The sequence below is a fragment of the Spinacia oleracea genome, chromosome 6 (genome assembly GCF_020520425.1).
Source record: "Spinacia oleracea cultivar Varoflay chromosome 6, BTI_SOV_V1, whole genome shotgun sequence".
In the NCBI taxonomy this organism is placed as follows: domain Eukaryota; kingdom Viridiplantae; phylum Streptophyta; class Magnoliopsida; order Caryophyllales; family Amaranthaceae; genus Spinacia; species Spinacia oleracea.
In genome coordinates this window covers 109843770-109867025 of record NC_079492.1, presented here as the reverse complement: position 1 = coordinate 109867025, position 23256 = coordinate 109843770, and the positions used below count along the sequence as shown (strand labels likewise).

The window sequence follows — 23256 nt, the reverse complement described above, 5'->3', positions numbered from 1 at the left end:
AAAAAAGTAATTTTTAAATACAGAATCAAATGTGATTTTTTTCCGTTATCATGAATTAAACATGGATATACGTTACCGGATTACGGCTATTTATCGTATTTGATGTATTATTTTAAAAGAGACTCAACATACAATATATTGTAGGTTTGTTGATGAGATTCGATAATGGTTTAGAACAAACTTTAATGTTATAATCAATTAAATTAGTCTGACATCCACCCTACAAATCACTAGGTATTAATCAAGGAGGGAGTTCATACAAGTTTCAAAACTTTTCGTCAAGCATCACAACAATATAAAGTCATCCTTGAAACGTATGTAATATATCCCTTAAAAGTCAGCATACATCTTACAATGTTTCAAATCGACCTAGTCTAATTGGTCATTTTTTTAACCATCAATTTTACTGCAAAAGCTACAATTCCATGTGCAAATCAAGCAAGGCAAGAAATATTAATTAAAATTTAGATTTTGCCATTTTTTTCATAAAATCTCTAAAACATGCGGTACTACAAATAAAAACCATAAACAGGTAGAAAGAAACAAAGAAATACAACCATCTCTCCCTCCCAACTTCCCCCCCTCTTCTCTCTAAAAATCCATATACTTTGTAGAGAGAGAAACTCACTGTATGTTCTTCCCTTGCTACATTGTCCTAAGAAATACCCATTCTTTTTGTTTTTGGGTTATCCCTTTTTTACTCTAATTTTGCATCATAAAAACACACTTTTTTTTGTTTGCATTCTAATTTTTTTTGCTTAGTCTTACGGTTTTGTGCATGGTTTGCTTCACAAAACCCACCTTTCAATTCAAATTCTTTGCTTATGATCTTGTTTTATTTACCTTTTTCTTGATTTTGCATAGTTTATAGCTTCGTATTTCTAGCAAATGCCTGTTTTTGTAATGGTTTTGTTTAATGTTTTTGGTTGATTTCAGAGTTTGGGTTTCAATTGACTCGATGGGGCCAGTAAGAGGGTCAAAGAAGAAAAGGAAGAGAGATTTTTCAGAAAATGAAGAGTCTGGAGATTGGTGGGTCGACTTCTCCAAGGGTATCAATGGTATACTACTCTTGCTCTTAAATTTTGTTTATTGCCCCGTATTGTTTTTCATAACATGTTTTGTTGCTGGGTATATGATTTTTTTGTTGAATTCTTGTATTTGATCATATTTTGGAGTGATTGACACCTGGGTTTTTGTTATGACATAGTAAAATTCATGTTCATTGGTTGAATTTAAGGTTGGATGTTGTAGATTCACCAGTTTTTGCTTCGCTTGACAATGAGTGGTGTTTATGGCTTTGGATTGTAGATGTATTTGAACATTTCTTAAGAGGGTTCATTGCATTATCATCTTCCATGTAGCTGTTAAAATTTACTATCTTTATCTTCTAGTTTCCTGAGCTTCAGTGATAAGTTCGAGTTTGAGGAGGAGAATTTATTGTAAACTCCCGGTTTGTTGCTAGCTAGGGGAGGTAGTGTTGTTTTTGGTGTTTAGAAAACCACGAAAGGCAGTGATGTAAACGGGATTCACTAGGGAGGTAGTGTTCTTTCGGTATTCTTAGAAGGTCGTCATTTCGACTTACTCTAGAGGAGTTTTGGACATAGGCGTATATCGTATGTGATAATTCATCCATCTGAATTGGAATAAGAGATCCATTGTTCATGCCCTTTGAATTATAATGAACTAGATTAAAATGACTCATCAGACTGTCCTCAATTTTTATTTATTTGAGGTAGCATATGGCTGTTGCATAGGAAGTATATGATTGGGGGTTACATTAGAAATAGCCTCTATGGTATCATAAGGGTATAGCTTTCCTTTCCCAATCTAAGGTATTGGTGAGTTGATATGGATGTAAGTGTATGTGGCAATGTTCAAGCAGCGGAAATATTCTGGGATAAGTAAAGAAATGAGATAATATTAAGCCCTTTTGCATATAAGTTAGCCATGAGTTATTCAGATCAGCAGGGTGTTATGCATTCAAAAACTCAGTCAGTGCTTCCTCAAAAGCTGCTGTTTTTGGTGCAACTTTGCTGCTGTCAATAGCGTAACTGCTATTTTCTTACATGTCATGATCAATGCCTCATATTGGAAATTGGCAGTTTTTTAGTTTAGAAGAGATGAGCTTAAGACATTGTTCTCTTGGTTGTGATTGTTCAGCAATAAATACACTTTTCAATTGAGTAAGTAGGCTCTAAGACAGAAGACTTCCCTGCAACCAATATCCTAATCTGTTTGCCTAGATGGAACTAGGCTGCTGGTTTGTAATGTAAGAACTCGGTTTTAGGGTTCTTGGTAGATTCCAGATATTGGCATTGAAATTTTATCCTGCTGACGGCCCTAGTAGGGGGATTAAGGCTCTATTGGCTTGTTTGAGATCCCAGACTGTAAAATACTGTCTTCTACATGAACTTATGGATTTTCTTTTGCATGTTTTCTTTTCAAGCCACAAATTCTACTTTGCAGCTGGTTTTACAATTTCCTCTAGGAATTAGATTTTCTTGATTAGGAGTGTATGTGACAGGTTGACAGTTTGGTTGTCTGGTCCTTGTGACTTGCTGTTGATTTTCTGTCTCTCGAAAGGATGTAGTTGCAATACTAGACATAAAACCGATTTGGTGAATGTTAGTAGGAGCAGTTATACAGTCTGATCTGAATTTCTTAAAAAAGCCTAAGACTATCCTTATAGGAGGTTTCCAGCAGACTGCAGAATCTTTGAATGTGTAATTATAAGATTGCAATGAGAAAATTTGTTTCTTTCTAGTAGGAGCTGTGGATCAGTTTTTTGTTTGGAGAGAGCAGTGTACTTTATCAAATGGCTGAGGAGACTACGCCGCAATTTTCTTATTGGTTTAAGAAACTGCAATCTGACTGCCTCTATGAATATCGTTTTTATTCTAATTTTGGTTTTGCTAAAAGGCCCAGAACATGATAAGAATTCAGTTGAATTTCCTCTTTTATTCCCTGGTGTATGTTAAAGTCTTTTATTCTGTTGTAGCTCTTCCTCCGGAAATTCTTTTCTCACATTTGGTTGAGCATGATATGTGGTGTGGCCTGTGAGTCTCAGTAGACACTGAGCTGGATTCAGGGGCATTTATTTATTTTGTTTAATTTGAATTTTCATCCCTTAGCAACTTCCAGACTGTATTCTAGCTACTGTAATCAATTATATGATGCAAATAGTGCAGATTTGGAATTTCTGAGCTTCTGACAGTTGCTCATAACTAAGAGCTGCAAGTTTAGGATAAATTTAGTGAAAGTTGTTTAGTAACATATAAATTTAAACACTAAAAGAAATGATGGCAATGAGTGCTTGAGCTAGTAAGTTGCAGAAACTTAATGGCAGTGTTGTGCTAATAAACCGACCATGAAGGAAATATGAACTTCTTCTGGCAGAAATATAGAACAAAATATCCCTTCATGAAAAACTTTCCAATACCCCAAAGCTTGACAGCAATAAAGTTAATAAGTGGGCATGCGGTAATATTTAGTGGTTATTTGACTATTTCACAGGTGTGAGGACTTTTTAGGTTTCTAGCGTTGCATGATGCCTTAATTAGGGTTACTCTTGAGGCCTTAATTAAGACATACAAAGTAATGCAGTATAATAATATTTCCTTGTCAATCATCTGTCTTCTTCTGTAAGCATGAATCTCAATGACATGCACATCAATCTGGTTCTGTTTAGTTTAGTTTGATTATTGTATTCGTTGAAGTACCTCTAATAGCTTTGACATGCACTTTTGACTGTTAGGATCTTACTCCGTATTGAAGTATTAATTGACAATTATCTCCACTGTTCCACAGGTGTTCTTTCTCCATCAAAGGGATTGGATAAGTTTGAGTTAGTTTTCAAAATATCAAGGAAGACATTCAACTACATATGCTCACTTGTAAAAGAAGATATGTCGGCTAGACCAGGACATTTCTCCTTCTCAAATGGAAAGCCTTTATCTTTAAATGACCAAGTAGCAGTTGCTCTAAGAAGACTTAGCTCGGGAGATTCCTTAATAATAGTGGGAGAGTCATTTGGTTTGCACCACTCAACAGTCTCCCAAGTTACATGGCGTTTTGTGGAGTCTATGGAGAAGAGAGGACTGCACCACCTTCAGTGGCCTTCCTCTGATGAAGAAATGACAGACATAAAGTCAAAATTTGAGAAAATCAGAGGATTTCCAAACTGTTGTGGGGCAATTGATACTACACATATCACAATGTGTTTACCTTTGGCAGACCCTGCTAATAAAGTGTGGTTTGATAGGGAGAAAAACCATAGCATGCTCTTGCAGGCAATTGTAGATCCTGATATGAGGCTCAGAGATATAGTGACTGGATGGCCTGGGAAATTGAGTGATTCTATAGTGCTTAAAAGCTCAAATTTCTTCAAACTATGTGACAATGGAAAACGGTTAAATGGAAAAACAGTACATCTTTCCGAGGGATCAGAAATAAGGGAATACATAATAGGAGACTTGGGGTTTCCTTTGTTACCATGGTTAGTCACACCTTACAGAGGCAAAGGTCTTTCAGAGATTCAGAGTGAGTTCAATAAACGTCATTTCGCTACAAGAATGGTTGCAAGGAGAGCATTGTCTAGGTTGAAGGAGATGTGGAAGATAATACATGGAACTATGTGGAGACCTGATAAGCATAGGTTACCAAGGATCATACTTGTTTGCTGTCTCCTTCACAACATTGTAATTGACTTAGAAGATGATGTTCAGGATGAGATCTCATTGTCGCACTGCCATGATGAGAACTATAGACAACAACAAACATGCGAATCTGCCGACTTGACTGCTTCTGACATGAGAGAGAAACTCTCTCTCTATGTGTCTCGAAGCTCTCCCCAATAACATTCTTTTTACATTGCATTTTACTATTTTAGTTTCTCAAGGATCATATTATACCATTTTAATATTCTAATTTCCGTTTGTAAATAAGATTTTTGATTACAACTCAGCTCTTGTGCGCCATAACAGGAAGATAATTCCATAATGGCTACTTCAACTTTGGCCTATTTCAGGCTTTTTTATGTTCAATATGATAACATTACATAGATAGATAGGTTTGTCTAATTAATGTCAGCTTAATTTGATTTTGTGGTCTCCTGAGGTTCTATTACAGAGTTAATCCTTTGATTTTATTCTATAGCACTTTCTCTCTAATGTGTGACCCCTTGTTAATGTTTCTGATGAGTGGCATAACCATAATTCCAACATCTTTTCGTCTTTTTGGGCTGTGGATTTCTTTGAACGTTACAAAAGCTTTCGTGTCTAATACAATTACACAAGCGTGGACTATAGTGGTTAAGGGCCTCTTGCTCCTTAACCAAGGTCTCGGGTTTGAGCCTTGGGAATGGAAAAAATCTCAACTGGGAGGGATGCTGCCCATCGAGGTACCCATGCAAACTCCCGCGGGAGATTAGTCCACTCGTCGAAGGCGGTGGAAACTCCCGGTAGTAGAACCAAAAAAAAAAAAAAAAAACACAAGCGTGGACTATGGAAGTAAGCACAAGGTAATGAATTAGTCAATGTAAAAACAAGGCTTTTTATCGCAAATTCGTTGTGCAACAGAAATACAAACACCCTCCCTCGGGAAGTTGCCCGAAAGGTGATTATATAAAAGAGAGGTACACTCAATATTGTTCACAGTGAACAGCTAACACTTTGATAGACATTCAAATGTGCGATAATCCTAACACTGTACATTGTACAACATCAGTTCAGTTCATAAAAATTTACAAAGGAAAATGGATCTCCAGTTTATGAATTTGTTGCCCCATTGCTCTCGCCCATCATCAACTGCATACATTGGAAATTTGTCCGGCGATTAAAAAAATGATGTTTTACACGACAGTACGACACTAGTGCTCTAACAAGGAAATCAAAGTACCTGTGGAACTCGGTGCTTCCATCCATTCATACCAAGCAAGAAAGTTTCTTCCCATTGTTCTTTTACATAATCTGGAAGCATGCATTCTTCTACAAGCGGGCTCCAGTTATCTCTCCCATCACCACTAAATACCCAATTTATCTTTTCTGGAGGATTTGTAAGATCAATAATCGATGTCTGGAATGTCTTGAACATCTTAAGTGAAGTTTTCTTTTTCCGTGGAGCTGAACTTCGCCGAGCCTGAAATCAAGCCATCTTATCATACTCTAAATACTTTTGCGCAAGACAACCCAAAGACATAGTAACTCAACTGTTGAATACTCACTGTTGAATGATTTCTCAAAGTTAATGCCTTGCATTTTGAGTTATATTTGTGTGATGCCAGATATTTCTGAAGATCTGGTACTGATCGAAATTTTTGACCTGTTCCTGGCTCAATAAAATACTGCAACAGAAAACATGTCAAATCTCCTGTTTCTGACTAACGTTATCACTTCTTAACCGTCCTAGTATCACGTTTACAGCTACGCAGCAGAGGAAAATCTTTTAAAAGAAACTTAGCTACAACTCCTACAAATATAAAGGTCAGGGCAAGACCTATATCTGAAATTACCAGAGTCTCACTACTTCAAAGACTAAAGAACAAGAACAACAACAATTACAAACTACTCCGTATCTTTAATTCAAATTCTTCAGTAAAAGCAAAGCCATGTATGAAACACAGGCGAATAGCAATAATAAATCACCCGAAACCAGAATCTTGATTTCTTGAGCAATATGCATCTCATTCCAACCCACAAACCTTAACTCTGCACCATCAGGTTTTGTGCATGTAAACAAGACAAAAAACCGTTTAACTGAAACAAAACAATGGTTTATACCATTCAAACTTCTCTTAGATTATTTGAAAATATCAAAATGCATATAACTGATAAGTGTGATATTATAATCAAATGATAATAACAACTTTATAAATATCAAGCCATAGATGAATAGAGAAAGTACCCTGTCACTCCTAGTGCCACATTTTCGTGGAATTTCCTCCACAATCCAGCCATCAGGAATTATGGAAGAAGATTTAGGTTGTAAAGTTTCAGGAACAATGTCATCCAACTTTGCCTGACGTGCCTCATCTAATTCATCTGGTGTCAAGACCTGGAGCCATTTGCAACGTTGATTGAGAATGACAAGACAATTTTGTAGGTTTAATTTTTAACAGTTGTGTCTTATCTTTCAAAGTAGTGTAAAAAGAGTCTTAGTCTTATGTGAAAGAATAAAGAGTTCTCTGAAATTCCTGCCATACATATTTTGATATTTGAAAGGCGAGAATCAACCTTCAGCCCAGGAATATGCAAATTCATTATTTACCTTCCCACCATAGGCGACCCTTCTGACAGTTCCAGAATGTTGATATCGCTGGAAAAAAAAATACAACAGCAGCCACAATTAGCAAACAGAAGAAATGATGTACAAATAAATCAATTGATATTTTTCTTTTAGATTAAACTCACCACCAGACTATTGCTTGGACTTTTCCTAGGCACAACAATATCTTCCTCTCCAGATAGGTATCTCTGGACTGATATTAGAGAACGGAACTTTCGTCCAGTTCCAGGCTCATAATAATACTGAAAAAAAAGTATCATTAAGATCACCCTTTTAATAAATACAAGAATGCGAGCACACAGGGAAATAGATAGAAGGTAGTAAACAGGATGAAGTAGGAACATAATTTCATCTGAGATGATTACCATACCAAGAAAATAAACTTTGTAATACTAGGGAAAAAAAATAAAGTGATGAAATAATATACATCCATATAGGCCATTAAAACTCAACCAAATATCTACACTCATCACATCACCAAAAAGTTCTTTCAAAACGTTCACCGAGTCTTGAGATATGATTCAACAACCAATTTATAACTCAGTTCAACAAGACTTTCATAATAGAAAATCTTCAAGGTCCATTAACTGTACTAAGAACCAATTCCTTGTCAATACTGAAGAGTTGATGATCTAATATTTAAGGCAATACTTTATCTCAAGAGAAATGAGGTGAGTAATATGGCCGAAGTCAAGAATTGCTCAGAGCCCATAAGGTACAAACAAAAGACTTGGTAAGCACGGAATAAAAATACTACTGGGTTAAAGTCATCCATCAAAATAATCAGACTCTAGTAAAGCAAAATGGTAGAAAATCTAATACTTGTATCAATATTGCCTGATTCGCTAGTTTGAGATTGGGTATGGGTTCGCAATTCGCTACCTAATGTGCTAAATTAGACCAAAATTGTACCATTTCATGTTATAATTCGCCTTTTCGGTTACCAGTTCGTATGGTGATTAGAGAATTAGGTAACACTGACTTGTATTAAACATCAGGGGAAAGGAAGTCCAAAGGGATGTTAAATTACAAGGAGTGGCTAGATAACTTCAATGCTTCAGAGATACTTTAATTTTTCTCGCAATGATCGTGCAAGCATAATACAATTGCATCGTTGAGGTACTGTATTTCCAGCATATTAATTTCACTCAAAAACAGTTAGAAGCTAAGTTACACAGTTCTGATTTTGTCGAACATCCAAATACAATGAATCTAACTACCAGCTTTGCACTTCACACCAATCACAATTGTGTAAGCTTTAAGTTCTCATAATAAATTTAGTGGAAGTCCCTTTACATAATGTATGTTTAATCAATGACATGATTCTATAAGTCAACCCTTTTCCCCATTTTTTGAGAAAAAGTTCCGATCAGCGGTCGTACACGTGAGAGAAAGAAGATCACAATTCACAACACTTCTTAGCACACAGTTTCCACTTTCTCATAGTAACTACAGAGTAACTAATAACAAGAACAACTAAAAGCACTACGATTACAAGCTTTAAAGTGTAGAAGTAACAGCTATTAACTCTTTTATTTTACTTAATAATGCCATATTGGTGAGAACTAAGTTTTGCTAGCATGATTTATGTAAAGGTCCAAGGAGACTACATGTTTTAACAATTAGCGCACCAAAAATCTCCCTTAGGAAAGATACTATAGCAGAAAATCACTCTGAGTTATTAGCAATAGGGTGCAAATATAGACTAACATTTCGGAAACGTAAAATGTTAGTAGGCACAACTTATATATTCATCAGAACATAAAATTGAAGCATACAGATTATAATGCACGGAAAGTTTGATCTACCCTTAGGCCTTAGCTCAAGCACCTACTGTCTCAATTCCATGTCATTCTGCAATCATTGGAGTGTGATTAAATGATAAATACAGATGTATGCAAGTATGCAACTATAAAGTAACAAGTCGGTCGGAGCAGTGTAGAATGGCACGTGATTACAACGCGATTGGACCATGTATCACATGTACTTGACAAAATTTATAAATATATTTTTAATCGACTGCGTGCGATACATGGTCCACTCACGTTGTAATCACGAATCTACGCTGCTCCGACCGACTTGTTACTATGTGATTGGAACGTGTTGTGCACGCAGTCGCATCAATAAACATACATTGGCACCTCGTTAGCTGGGCATGTCCCATAGGCCGTAAATCATACACGCTTGTGTTACACTTGCAGAAAACGCGGTTTAATCTAATTGGGCTCGAACCAAAAGCAACAAGGTCTTTATAAACAGAGCAAAAATCATGAACTGCTTAGTGAACTGCCCCCTTTAGGTAAGACAGCTTACTAAAGTTCTAAACAAAATTAAGCTCCCCTAAATGTCAACAAAACTAAAAAGAATCACAAAAAAGCTACTAAAATTAGTAATATTTTGCATCCCTTTGATTGAAACAATTAAATAGAACAAAAACCCTAAATCCATATAATTAAGCACACACAGAGGGAAAAAAAACTCAGTCATAATCAGAACTTCTCTAACACAATAACAATAAATAAAGAACAAGAAATGAAAACTGATAGAGCTTAATTAATGATATAAAAATAGAGCTTAATTACTGAAAATAGAGTAGAAGAAAGACCTTATCAGCCAAAACAGAAGAAGTGGGACCACGAGGGCGTACTTCAACAACCCAACCATCAGGAAGCTCGAATTCTGGTGATTTTGGACGGAAAGGAACCACTCGCATATCGGGGGATTCATCATGCTGCTTTCCACTGTAAACCACCTCAATTGGCTGAGGCTGCCCCGACATTCTCACCAGAGAATTGGAATTTTGATTCCCAGCAGGTGATCGCATTGTTCTTTGTTGTTTCTCTCTATCGGCGGCCGTTTCAACTCGGAACTCGCTGACTGCCTCACTCACTCACTCACTCACTCACTCGGCGAGGAAGAGAGAGAAAGGGAGAAGGGGGATTTGGTTGTACACTCACTCTCCCTCACAGTCTCACTCTAACAGACTAACTATGGTTACTTGGCTTCACCGGAATGCGAGAAAAGCATTTTACTCAATTTAGTTAAATTACAAAAATGTAGTCATGATAATCAGGAATTCTGAAGTCTATCTACTTCATTTTGGGCATTTAATATTTTTTTTTAATTAATTAATTCTGGAATATGTACTTTTTTCACTTTTGGGTTTAATTATGATGTGATATTAATCATATTACTGATGGGCATTACTGTAGATTTTATACTCCGTAGATCGTTCGTTTCATCATGATGATTGTACTTTTTGGGACTCTTATCACTTTTTTAAACCCGTCGCACAACTAATTATGCAGGAGTCGAGGTGGTTAACGGGTTTAAGGTAAAACGGTTTCGAAGTGGTCCAGTTCTAGCTCTACACTCCTTACGGTTTATCCTATTTTGACCCGATTTTGTATCGACCCGAAAAACCCGCCCTGCTTAATGGCCACCCTTTTTTTTTATGACGGTGAAGAAGATGAATGTCCGTATTCCTAAGCATGAGGGACAACGAGGACAGGGCCTTTAGGAATGGCCTTGGAGGAAGTACCCACATTGGTATCTAAATGCGCCTCCTCGGCAGCTCTCTCTCGTTCCTCTTTGGCCTCATCTCAATCCGTCTGGCACTCGACCTCATGGTCTCGAGAAGCAAACCATGTTGTGGGTCCAGCCCACTTTTGTGCATAAGTTTGTTAATACTTGTGCTTCTGTTTTAAGTGGAATCCCAATATTTCACTTTATTGTTGTGGCCCAATGTTGGGTTATGTTGAAACTTCTTTGGGAAGCTTAGGGTAACCTTTGGCTGACTTGAGAGGCAGCAAAGGAGTGTGAGAAATCAGAAGAAAACACACACACAAAAAGGAGAGGAGAGAAAGAGAAGAGAGTGTTCGTAGCTTTGAGGGAAGTCATCAGAAAACTGTCGTTTGCCGGAGATTCAACGTTCGGATCGTGCTGATTTTTTGTCAGCTTGTTGAGGATACATATGGCCTCATTTTGAACGGTTGGATCGTCGTTTTGAGCTCTGGTTTGTCCGTGGCCGCTGCTGGACAGAACCTACATTTTTTGGTGATATTCTTCATTTCTTGTCTCTTAATTGTTGATCTCTTATGTATGGAAGTATTGGTGGGTTGTGAACTTTTGTATGTCTGATTTGAGTTCTTTTTCCCTCAATTTTATCATAATAAGAGAAGATGACAAGGGTGGACTCCTCACAAGTCCCGTGGTTTTTACTCTTCACATCGAATGGGTTTTCCACATATAATTTGTGTGTTGTTGATTGATTTTGTTCTTCCGCATTTGTTTTTAGTTGCTGTCCATTATTGGTTGATTGTTAGGTTATTTGTTTGGTGGATTATTTGTGGTGAATTGGAGTTGTATTGTTTGGTTGATTGTCTTGGAGGTGATCCTTGTGGGTAGTTGATATACTACTAGTCTACTAGGGTTCTATCAGTTGGTATCAGAGCGGGGTTTAATTTGATCATTGTTATGGAGTCTACTAGTAGTAGTGGAGGTAGTTCAATGGTTAAATTGACATCAACCAATTATTCTATCTGGAGACCAATGATGGAGGATTTTCTTTATTGCAAAGATTTGTATGATCCAATTGAAACAACCACAAAAGCCGATGGCACCATTTCCAAACCTGAAAGACCAGAAAAAATGGAAGAGAAAGATTGAGGAAAGTTAAAGAGAAAAACTTTGGGTACTATTAGGTAGTGGGTTGATATTAGCATTTTCAACCATGTGCCTCAGGAGTCCGACCCATATGATTTGTGGAAGAAATTAGAAGGTCTTTATGAAAGGAAGACCGCACATAACAAAGGTTCATTAATCAAGAGACTTGTTAATTTGAAATTGAAAGGTGGAAAGTCTGTTTCTGAGCATTTGAGTGACTTTCAGGATATTATTAACAAGATGACTACCATTAAGATTGTTCTTGATGATGAATTGCAGGTTTTGTTCTTGTTGAGTTCTTTGCCAGATAGTTGGGAAATCGTGGTTGTGACTATTAGTAACTCTGCTCCAAAAGGTGTTCTATCTTTGGATGTGATCAAAGAAAGCATGTTCAATGAAGAGATTAGAAGAAAGGAGATGGGAGTTGATAATTCACATGCTCTTGTTGTTGAGAATCGTGGAAGAAGCAAGAGTAAGGGTCCCAAAGGTCGTGATAACTCAAAGGGGAGGTCCAAGTCTAGAGACACAGAGACTAGGACATGTCATTACTGCAACAAGCCTGCCCATATCAAAAAGTTTTGCTACCGTTGGAAGAGAGAACAAGGTAAGAAACAAGACTCACAAAAGCAGGGAGATGATAAAAATACTGCAGCAACCGCTTCTAAGAGTGATGATGATGTCGCTTTGATTTGTGCAACTAGTGAGTGTTATCATGTGGGGAGTTCAGACAAAGAGTGGCTTGTAGATTCAGGTGTTTCATATCATTGTGTTTCCAAAAGGGAGTATTTCACGGACAATCAATCTGGTGATTTTGGTAGTGTGAAGACGGGGAACAAGAGCTCAGCTAGCATTGTTGGGTTGGGTGATATTCGTGTGAAGACAAGTGTTGGGTGCATGCTTACATTGAAGAATGTGCGCCATATCCCTGATTTACGCCTTAACTTGTTGTCTGCAAATGTCCTTGATCTAGAAGGGTACCGACACACCTTTGGTGATGGTAAGTGGAAATTGTCTAAGGGCTCGATAACAGTTGCTCGTGGCGAGTTGTTTTGTTCTTTGTATAAGACATACTTGAGTGTATATGTTTTGGTGAGCTGAATGCAGTTGAAGAAAATAATTCTCCAAATTTGTGGCATCGAAGGCTAGGGCATATGAGTGACAAGGGGATCAAACTGTTAGCAGGTAAATCTCTTATTCCTGTTGATAAATCATTTTCTCTTGACCTTTGTGATCATTTTTTGGCAGGTAAGCAACATAGAGCTTCCTTTTCTAGGAAGTCCACCAGAAGGCAAGAAAAGTTGGAGTTAGTTCACTCCAATGTTTGTGGTCCTATTGAGGTGGAGTCTCTTGGTGGCAATAGATATTTTGTCACTTTCATTGATGACGCTACTCGAAGAACTTGGGTATATATGTTGAAGACAAAAATCCAAGTATTCGAGATTTTCAGAAAGTTTCATGCCATGGTAGAAAGGGAGACCGAAAGAAAGTTGAAGTGTCTTCGACCTGACAATGGTGGTGAGTATACTTCGAATAAGTTCAAGTATTATTTCTCAAAACATGGGATCAGACATGAGAAGACAGAGCCCGACACACCACAACACAATGGAGTTGCTGAGAGGATAAACAGAACCATTGTTGAGAAGGTGAGGTGCATGCTTAGAATGTCTGATCTTCCTAAGACATTCTGGGCCGAAGCAGTGCAATGTGCCGTGTATTTGATTAATCGATCTCCATCAATTCCTATTGGTCTTGATATTCCAGAGAGAGCATGGAAGGGACGTGATCCCACTTATTCGCATATGAGAGTCTTTGGCAGCAAGGCATACATGCGTGTGCCTAAAGAACAGAGGTCAAAGCTTGGTTCGAAATTCAATACATGTGTATTTGTTGGATATGGGGATGAAGAGTATGGTTTCAGACTCTACGATCCAGAAAAGAAGAAGGTAGTGAGAAGCAGAGATGTAGTATTCTTTGAGCACGAGAAGGGTGCAGATCTTCTGAGTACAAGGTATACTTCTAATTCAGATTTGTCTTTTGATACTACTAATGGTTCTACTTCTACTCCTTCTATTATTCAGCGAGCAAATGAGAATGTTGAGGATGTACTTGATGATGTTCATGATGATGTTGGTGAGGTACAACCTGATGATAATGTACCAGATCATGTTGATGACGATGATGATCTTGATGAGTCCTCTGTTAGGTTATGATACATATGAATAAACATAAATCATGCGGAAAAACCATAAGGCCATGAAACATATTATTTACACATAATCATTTAGCATAATTCAGATGCATACACTTCATTCGTAGTGTGCCCTCCCTAGCTGCGCCCGAACCGAACAAGAACAAGTCTTTAGGACTCCAAGTGTCGTCCCTCCGTAGATAGTCCATAGCACGTCCGGATCCGCCTTAAGATTGACCAACTAGAATCGCCCTTAAGGTACTATATATTTTCGGCTAATAGGGCAAGAATATGGCTGATTTTTTTACTTAAAAATCTTAGCTTTTTATTGTTTGAATACTTGAAAAATCTATATAAATTATGAGCCCTTAACTCATATTTATAGGCCATGGAATAAGTAATCGAATCCTACTAGGATACGAATTAATTAAATTAGAATCCTAGTAGAACTCTTATTTAATTAATTTATCTTTTAGGATTAGGAATTTAATCATTAAACAAATCCTATACGCTTTAGGTTTCGTATGTGAACACAAACTCTACACGAGCATGACCTGTAAGCGTGCAGGCCATGCCCGCGCACAGCCCACACGGCCGCTCGGCCCACGTGAGTTATAAGCCCACGCGAGCGCAGCAGCAATGCTCGCAGCCCACTGCTCGCAGCTGCGCGCGCAGCCACGGCCTGCTGGGCCTGGCCTTGCGCTGGGCCTAGCGTGGCCTTGGCTGTTCGTGTGGCGCGCTGGCTTGCTGGACGCGGGCCTGGCTTCGTGCTGGGCCTTCGTCTAGCAAGCTCGTCCGATGCTAATTCGTACGATGCGCTTCCGATTAATTTCCCGATTCCGGAATTCATTTCCGATACGAAAAATATTTAATATTTCCGATTCCGGAATAAATTTCCGTCTCGAACAAATATTTAATATTTCCGTTTCCGGAATTATTTTCCGATTCCGATAATATTTCCGATTCTGACAATATTTCCGTTTCCGGCAATATTTTCGATTCCGGCAATATTTCCATTTCCGATAATATTTTCCGATACGTACCATGTTTCCGTTTCCGGCAACATCTACGACTTGGATAATATTTATATTTCCGATGCGATCCATATTTCCGTTTCCGGCAATATCATCGTTTCCGGAGTATTCATTTCTTGCCTTTGACGATCTCAGCTCCCACTGGAACCAAGATCCGTCGATTCCGAATATCCATAGATGGAGTATTTAATGCCATTAAATACTTGATCCGTTTACGTACTATTTGTGTGACCCTACGGGTTAAGTCAAGAGTAAGTTGTGGATTAATATAATCAATTCCACTTGAACTGAAGCGGCCTCTAGCTAGGCATTCAGCTCACTTCATCTCACTGAATTTATTAACTTGTTAATTAATACTGAACCGCATTTATTAGACTTAACATTATATGCATACTTGGACCAAGGGCATTATTTCCTTCAGTCTCCCACTTGTCCTTAGGGACAATTGTGCATTTCCTAATTCCTTTGTCACTGGATGCTTGCTCTTGAACATAAGGTAAGAGTTGTCATCCTTATTATGTCCAGAGGTGTTTCTCGGTTTCAGAGTTCAACTGATCAAATAAACAGATAATCATAGCCTATGATTCATCCGAGCACGGCCATGCATTTTACAGTTTCTAGCTCTCCGAGTGGCCTTGTACAACTTTTAAGCATCTCATCCCGATTTATGGGAGGACAATCCCAATCTTGCGATCTTGAGATTAGACTTCGTTTGATAGGTGATTACCTGAGCGTTGTCTTTATAGCCTCCTTTTACGGTGCGACGGTTGGTCAACGCCAAAGTAACCAGTTCTCAAACAAGTAATCTCAAATCACTCAGGTATTGAGGATTTAGTGTCTAATAATTTTAATGAAATTTACTTATGACAGATTTTCATCTCTTACAGTAAAGTTTCATAGGTTTGTCCGATACTAGTCTTCCCAAAGTAAGTATCTATGCAAATGATTGCGATATTTCCATGTCCACATAGTTCAAGAAACAGAACTACTAGTCATCTTGCATTCTAGTCGTCTAACGTTTTCTATATGTCCAGCTTTACAGAAAACTCCGACCAGGGACCATTTTCAACTTTTGACATTCAAGTTCACTTGATAGACATTTCTTAGTCACAGGACTGGTCCTGACAGTCTATCTTGAATATTTTGTCAAATTGAAGGGACTCATCATTTAATAAACCACAAATTAAATGGAAAAATGAATTCTAGTCATTTATTGTGAACGATTAACCAATAATGTTTTACAAAGTATTAAACTCTAAAACTTTAAAACATTAAACAAGGACATCAAAGCCATTCTCCAATATGCTTGATTCCCATAGCTGCAGTGTGCGAGTTTTGCTTCGCCTGCGGCAGAGGTTTAGTCAATGGATCTGACCCTACGGGTTCAGTCAAGAGTAAGCTGTGGATTAATATCATTAATTCCACTTACACTGAAGCGGCCTCTAGCTAGGCATTAGCTCACTTGATCTCACTGAATTATTAACTTGTTAACTAATACTGAACCGCATTTATTAGACTTAACATTATATGCATACTTGGACCAAGGGCATTATTTCCTTCATCCTCATCTGATGAAGAAATCCATGATGAAGTGGTTCATGAAGAGGTTCTTGAGCAGGGGGAGCAACCTATCCCTCAAGTGTAGGATACACATGTTCGAAGTTCCACTAGAGAGTGTAAACCTTCAACAAAGTATCCAAGCTCAGAGTTCATTTTAGTTAGTGAAGATGGAGAGCCAGAGAACTATCAAGAGGTGTTGTCTCATGATGAGAAAAATAAGTGGCTCGATGCAATGAAGGAGGAGATGGATTCCTTGGAAAAGAATGAAACCTATGAGCTAGTGAAGCCTCCCAAGGGCAAGAAATTCTTGAGACACAGATGGGTTTTCAAGAACCAGAAAGATGGTGAGAAGATAGTGAAGCGCAAAGAAAGATTGGTGGTAAAGGGATGCAACCAGGAAAAAGGCATTGATTTTGATGAGATCTTCTCTCCAGTGGTCAAAATGACATCTATCAGAACTGTGTTGGGTTTAGCAGCAAGTTTTGATCTTGAGTTGGAGCAACTTGATGTAAAAATTGCATTTTTACATGGTGACTTACATGAAGAGATCTACATGGGGCAACCTTAAGGTTTTGAAGCAAAGGGGAAAGATAAACTTGTTTGCAAGTTGAAGAAGAGTCTTTATGGGATTAAACAGGCACCAAGGTAGTGGTACCAAAAAATTGATTCGTTTATGACAAGCAATGGTTATAAACGAACTACAACTGATCCTTGTGTGTATTTCAGAAAGTTCCTAGGACGTAATTTCATCACCCTTCTTTTATATGTAGATGATATGATGATAGTTGGACAAGATGAAGATATGATTCAAAATTTGAAGAAAGCCTTGTCCAAGTCATTTGACATGAAATACTTGGGTCCTGCAAAGCAAATCTTAGGCATGGAGATTGCTCGTGACAGGAAAGCTGGGAAATTGTGGTTATCCCAGGAGAAGTATATTGAACGGGTGCTTGAAAGGTTCAATATGAAGCATGCTAAGCCTGTTAGTACACCACTAGCTACTCACTTCAAGCTAAGTAAGAGAGCTTGTCCTACAACATAGAATGAGAAAGAAGCTATGTCATCCATTCCTTACTTTTCTGCTGTTGGTTCTTTGATGTATGTTATGGTGTGTACTAGACCTGATATTGCACATGCGGTCGGTTTGGTGAGCCGTTTCTTATCCAATCCGGGTACGGCTCACTGGGAAGCAGTGAAGTGGATCTTCAGATACTTGCGGGGCACCTCCAAATTGAGTATATGTTATGGAGGTGGCAAACCTATACTTGAAGGCTATACTGATGCAGACATGGTAGGTGATCTTGATAATAGAAAGTCTACCTCAGGTTATGTGTTTATATTTTGAGGGGGAGCCATCTCATGGAAATCCAAGCTACAGAAATGTGTAGCTTTGTCCACAACCGAGGCAGAGTATATTGCAGCAGTGGAAGCAAGTAAGGAGATGCTTTGGCTTAAAAGGTTCCTTCAAGAGTTAGGTTTGAATCAAGGTGAGTATGTAGTATTCTGTGATAGTCAGAGTGCTTTGGATTTGAGTAAGAATTCAATATATCATGCTCGCACCAAACACATTGACATTAGATATCATTGGTTGCGAGATGTGATTGAAGAAAAGAGATTGAAACTGAAGAAAGTCCACACCGAAAAGAATGGTGCAGATATGTAGATAAAGGTAGTTCCCGGAAGCAAGGTTGAGCTTTGTAGTAAGCTTGTCGGGATGAGGTTCAAGTGATCATTGTATGATCTTGTCTTCTCCGTGATGGGCTGGAGGGGGAGATTATTGTGGGTCCAGCCCACTTTTGTGCATAAGTTTGTTAATACTTGTGCTTGTGTTTTAAGTGGAAGCCCAATATTTCACTTATTGTTGTGGCCCAATGTTGGGTTATGTTGAAGATCCTTTAGGAAGCTTAGGGTAACCTTTGGATGACTTGAGAGGCAGCAAAGGAGTGTGAGAAATCAGAAGAAAACACACACACAAAAAGGAGAGGAGAGAAAGAGAAGAAATCTAGTGTTCGTAGCTTTGAGGGCAGTCATCAGAAAACTGTCGTTTGCCGGAGATTCAACGGTTGGATCATGCTGAATTTTTTTCAGCTTGTTGAGGATACATATGGCCTGATTTTTAATGGTTGGATTGTCGTTTTGAGCTCTGGTTTGTCCGTGGTCGCTGCTGGACAGAACCTACGTTTTTGGGTGATATTCTTCATCTCTTATCTCTTAATTGTTGATCTCTTATGTATGGAGGTATTGGTGGGTTGTGAAACTTTGTATGTCTGATTTGGGTTCTTTTCCCCTCAATTTTATCATAATAAGAGAAGGTGACAAGGGTGGACTCCTCACAAGTCCCGTGGTTTTTACTCTTCACATCGAAGGGGTTTTCCACGTATAATTCGTGTGTTGTTGATTGATTTTGTTCTTCCGCATTTGTTTTTAGTTGATGTCCATTATTGGTTGATTGTTAGGTTATTTATTTGGTGGATTATTTGTGGTGAATTGGAGTTGTATTGTTTGGTTGATTGTCTTGGAGGTGATCCTTGTGGGTAGTTGATATACTACTAGGGTCCTATCAAACCAGGCATGCACGTTCTTCTTCTAGTCGAAGTCAGGCATATTCTTGGAAAACATTCGACGGGCGCCGAGGATACCAGCCCAATACTGATCCGGACACTGCTCTACACTATAAAGGCTAGCTCTCTCTCGTTCGAGCTTCCGTCATTCCCCGGTTTTCTCCCTCGGCTTCTCGACCAGCACCGACACCCTATCAGCCTCGGCCTGGATAAGAGAGAGGATTTCGACGATTCTGAGGCTCTCGGACTCAGCACCCTCCTTCGCTCAGCTTCTCCCTTTCCTCCGCAAAGGACCTAGCCAGCTCAGCCTTCTCTCTCTCCAGTTGCTGCTGGAACTAAGAAGACAGCTCGGCCTTCTCTTGCTCAAGACGTTGAATCGTCTCGGCATCACTTTGACCTTGGACCGCAAGCTTACTAACTTTGGTTCCAACACGGACAACCACTGCGTCAACCATGTCCTTCAGTTCAACCAGCATTTCTAGAATCTGACCAAGCTTAGAGAGGAGAAGATTAGCCTTGTCATCAATACTAGAAATATCACGAACATAAAGGTCGTCGTATTTCTTGACCAGCTTCTCCTCCCAATAGCTACATTCAAAAGCGAATGCAGCCTAGAAGTTGGCTTGCGAAAAAGAAATAGAGATGATATCAACATGTATTTAAAGGCAAATGCAGAACGTGAGAAAACGACAGGCAATGAGCAACGACTCTTAAAATCTTACCTCGTTTAGGTTGTATTGAGCCATTTGAACAGGATGCCTCTCCTCTGCGCCAGGAACCCTGAACTTAGAAATGCTTCAATGCATATTCTCACGAGCAGCCATGGGGCCGACCACATATCTCACATCAAAGGAAGGATCCCCACCGAAGAAAGAAGTCGAGGCATACTCAGCAATGATGTTCCGAATCACATCAAGCACCCTCCTTATAAGAACGTCAGCACAGGGATCAACATTGTCTAACCTCTCCAAAGCCGAAGTGGAGATCGAACCCAAAGTTGGACGAGGCCTCTTTGGAGGACGCTCCAGATTCGCACCATCCCCTTTAAAAGAAACAGGGGTGGCAGCCTGTTAGGTTGTGATACATATGAAAAACATAAATCATGCGGAAAAACCTTAATGCCAGGAAACATATTATTTACACATAATCAGTTAGCATAATTCAGATGCATACACTTTGTAGCGTGCCCTCCCTAGCTGCGCCCGAACCGAACAAGAACAAGTCTTTAGGACTCCAAGTGTTCGTCCCTCCGTAGATAGTCCACAGCATGTCCGGATCCGCCTTAAGATTGACCAACTAGAATCGCCCTTAAGGTACTATTATTTTCGGCTAAATGGGCAAGTAATGTGACTGATTTTTCTGCTCAAAGATCACAGCTTTTATTGTATGAATACTTGTTAAAAAAACTCGTGTATAAATTTATGACCCTAGGCATATATTTATAGAACCATGGAAAAGGATTTCGAATCCTGTAAGAATACTAATTAATTAATTAGAATCCTTTTAGAACTCTAAATAATTAATTTTATCTTTTAGGATTAGGATTTAATCATAGCACGAATTCCGATAGCTTTAAGATTCGTATAGCATGCACACGAGCACGAGCACCGCACAGCCCGCGCGCATGCCTCGCGGCCCACGCGAGCTGCACGGCGCCTTGGCCCAATGCTCGCAGGCCATTCGCTGAGCGCGCGTGCCATGCCTTGCTGGGCCTGGCCTTGCGCTGGGCCTGGCGAGGCTTTGGCGTGTGTTGATGCGTGTGGCTTGCTGGGTGACGGCCTGGCTTCGTGCTGGGCCTTCGTCTAGCAAGTCTCGTCCGATGCTAATTCGTACGATACGCTTCCGATTAAATTCCCGATTCCGGAATTCATTTCCGATTACGAATAATATTTAACATTTCCAATTCCGGAATTAATTTCCATTTCGAACAAATATTTAATATTTTCGTTTCCGGAATTATTTTCCGATTTCGATAATATTTCCGATTTTGACAATATTTCCGTTTCCGGCAATATTTCCGATTCCGTCAATATTTTCATTTCCGATAATATTTTCCGATACGTACCATGTTTCCGTTTCCGGCAACATCTACGAATTGGATAATATTTATATTTCCGATACGATCCATATTTCCGTTTCCGGCAATATCATCGTTTCTGGAGTATTCATTTACTTGCCTTTGACGATCTTAGCTCCCACTGAAACCAAGATCCGTCGATTCCGAATAACCATAGATGGAGTATTTAATGCCAATAAATACTTGATCCGTTTACGTACTATTTGTGTGACCCTAAGGGTTCAGTCAAGAGTAAGTTGTGGATTAATATCATTGATTCCACTTGAACTGAAGTGGCCTCTAGCTCGGCATTCAGCTCACTTGATCTCACTGAATTTATTAACTTGTTAATTAATACTGAACCGCATTTATTAGACTTAACATTAAATGCATACTTGGACCAAGGGAATTATTTCCTTCAGTCTCCCACTTGTCCTTAGGGACAAGTGTGCATTTCCTAATTCCTTTGTCGCTCGTTGTTTTCTCTTGAACATAAGGTAAGAGTTGTCATCCTTATTATGTCCAGAGGTGTTTCTCGGTTTCAGAGTTCAACTGATCAAATAAACAGATAATCATAGCCTATGATTCATCTTAGCACGGCCATGCATTTTACAATTTCTAGCTCTCCGAGTGGCCTTGTACAACTTTCAGCATCTCATCCCGATTTTTGGGAGGACAATCCCAATCTTGCGATCTTGAGATTAGACTTCGTCTGATAGGTGATTACCTGAGCGTTGCCTTTATAGCCTCCTTTTACGGTGCGACGGTTGACAACGTCAAAGTAAGCAGTTCTCAAACAAGTAATCTCAAATCACTCAGGTATTGAGGATTAGTGTCTAATAATTTTAATGAAATTTACTTATGACAGATTTTCATCTCTTACAGTAAAGTTTCATAGGTCTGTCCGATACTAGTCTTCCCAAAGTAAGTATCTATGCAAATGATTACGACATTGCCATGTCCACATAGTTCAAGAAACATAACTACTAGTCATCTTGCATTCTAGTCGTCTAACGTTTTCTATGCGTTCATCTTTATAGAAAACTCCGACCAGGGACCATTTTCAACTTTTGACATTCAAGTTCACTTGATAGACATTTCTTAGTCACAGGACTGGTCCTGACAGTCTATCTTGAATATATTGTCAAATTGAAGGGACTCATCATTTAATAAACCACAAATTAAATGGAAAAATGAATTCTATTCATTTATTGTGAATGATTTACCAATAATGTTTTACAAAGTATTAAACTCTAAAACTTTAAAACATTAAACAAGGACATCAAAGTCATTCTCCAATATGCTTGATTCCCATAGCTGCAGTGTGCGAGTTGTGCTTCGCCTGCGGCAGAGGTTTAGTTAACGGATCTGAGATGTTGTCATCAGTTGCAATCTTGCTTATCTCGACTTCTTTTCTTTCAACGAACTCTCGTAGAAGGTGAAATCTACGAAGTACATGCTTGACTCTTTGGTGGTGTCTAGGCTCCTTTGCCTGTGCAATAGCTTCGTTATTATCACAATATAGGGCTATTGGTCCTTTAATGGAGGGGACTACACCAAGTTCACCTATGAACTTCCTTAGCCATATAGCTTCCTTCGCTGCTTCATGTGCAGCAATGTACTCCGCTTCAGTTGTAGAATCCGCAATGGTGCTTTGGTTAGCACTTTTCCAGCTTACTGCACCTCCGTTGAGGCAGAAGACAAACCCAGACTGTGATCTGAAATCATCTTTGTCGGTTTGGAAACTTGCGTCCGTATAGCCTTTAACAATTAATTCATCATCTCCACCATAGACCAGGAAGTCATCTTTGTGCCTTTTCAGGTACTTCAGAATATTCTTAGAAGCAGTCCAATGTGCCTCTCCTGGGTCTGACTGGTATCTGCTCGTAGCACTGAGTGCGTACGCAACAT

The 23256-nt window shown here is 38.9% G+C and overlaps 2 protein-coding genes across 4 annotated transcripts; one reads left to right on the top strand and one right to left on the bottom strand.

The window, feature by feature from the left end:
• Positions 1 to 477: 477 nt before the first annotated feature.
• Positions 478 to 5168, top strand: LOC110804004 (protein ALP1-like). 3 transcript variants are annotated; one of them, XM_022009551.2, is made up of 3 exons: positions 478 to 629; positions 937 to 1058; positions 3808 to 5168. In XM_022009551.2, exons 2-3 carry the CDS (start codon positions 959 to 961, stop codon positions 4854 to 4856), a joined length of 1149 nt encoding a protein of 382 aa, XP_021865243.1. In that variant the 5' UTR covers positions 478 to 629; positions 937 to 958; the 3' UTR covers positions 4857 to 5168. The 3 variants fall into 3 exon arrangements, with proteins under 3 accessions (XP_021865243.1, XP_056689285.1, XP_056689284.1); XM_056833307.1 differs by lacking the exon at positions 478 to 629 and adding an exon at positions 650 to 781; XM_056833306.1 differs by lacking the exon at positions 478 to 629 and having other exon boundaries at positions 794 to 1058.
• A 358-nt stretch (positions 5169 to 5526) lies between these two features.
• Positions 5527 to 10377, bottom strand: LOC110804008 (methyl-CpG-binding domain-containing protein 7). The gene is made up of 7 exons (XM_022009555.2): positions 9887 to 10377; positions 7407 to 7523; positions 7264 to 7311; positions 6901 to 7050; positions 6221 to 6340; positions 5896 to 6135; positions 5527 to 5804 (listed from the first exon to the last, which is right to left on the bottom strand). The coding sequence occupies exons 1-7, from the start codon at positions 10103 to 10105 to the stop codon at positions 5766 to 5768; spliced, it is 933 nt and encodes a 310-aa protein (XP_021865247.1). The 5' UTR covers positions 10106 to 10377; the 3' UTR covers positions 5527 to 5765.
• Positions 10378 to 23256: the final 12879 nt, after the last annotated feature.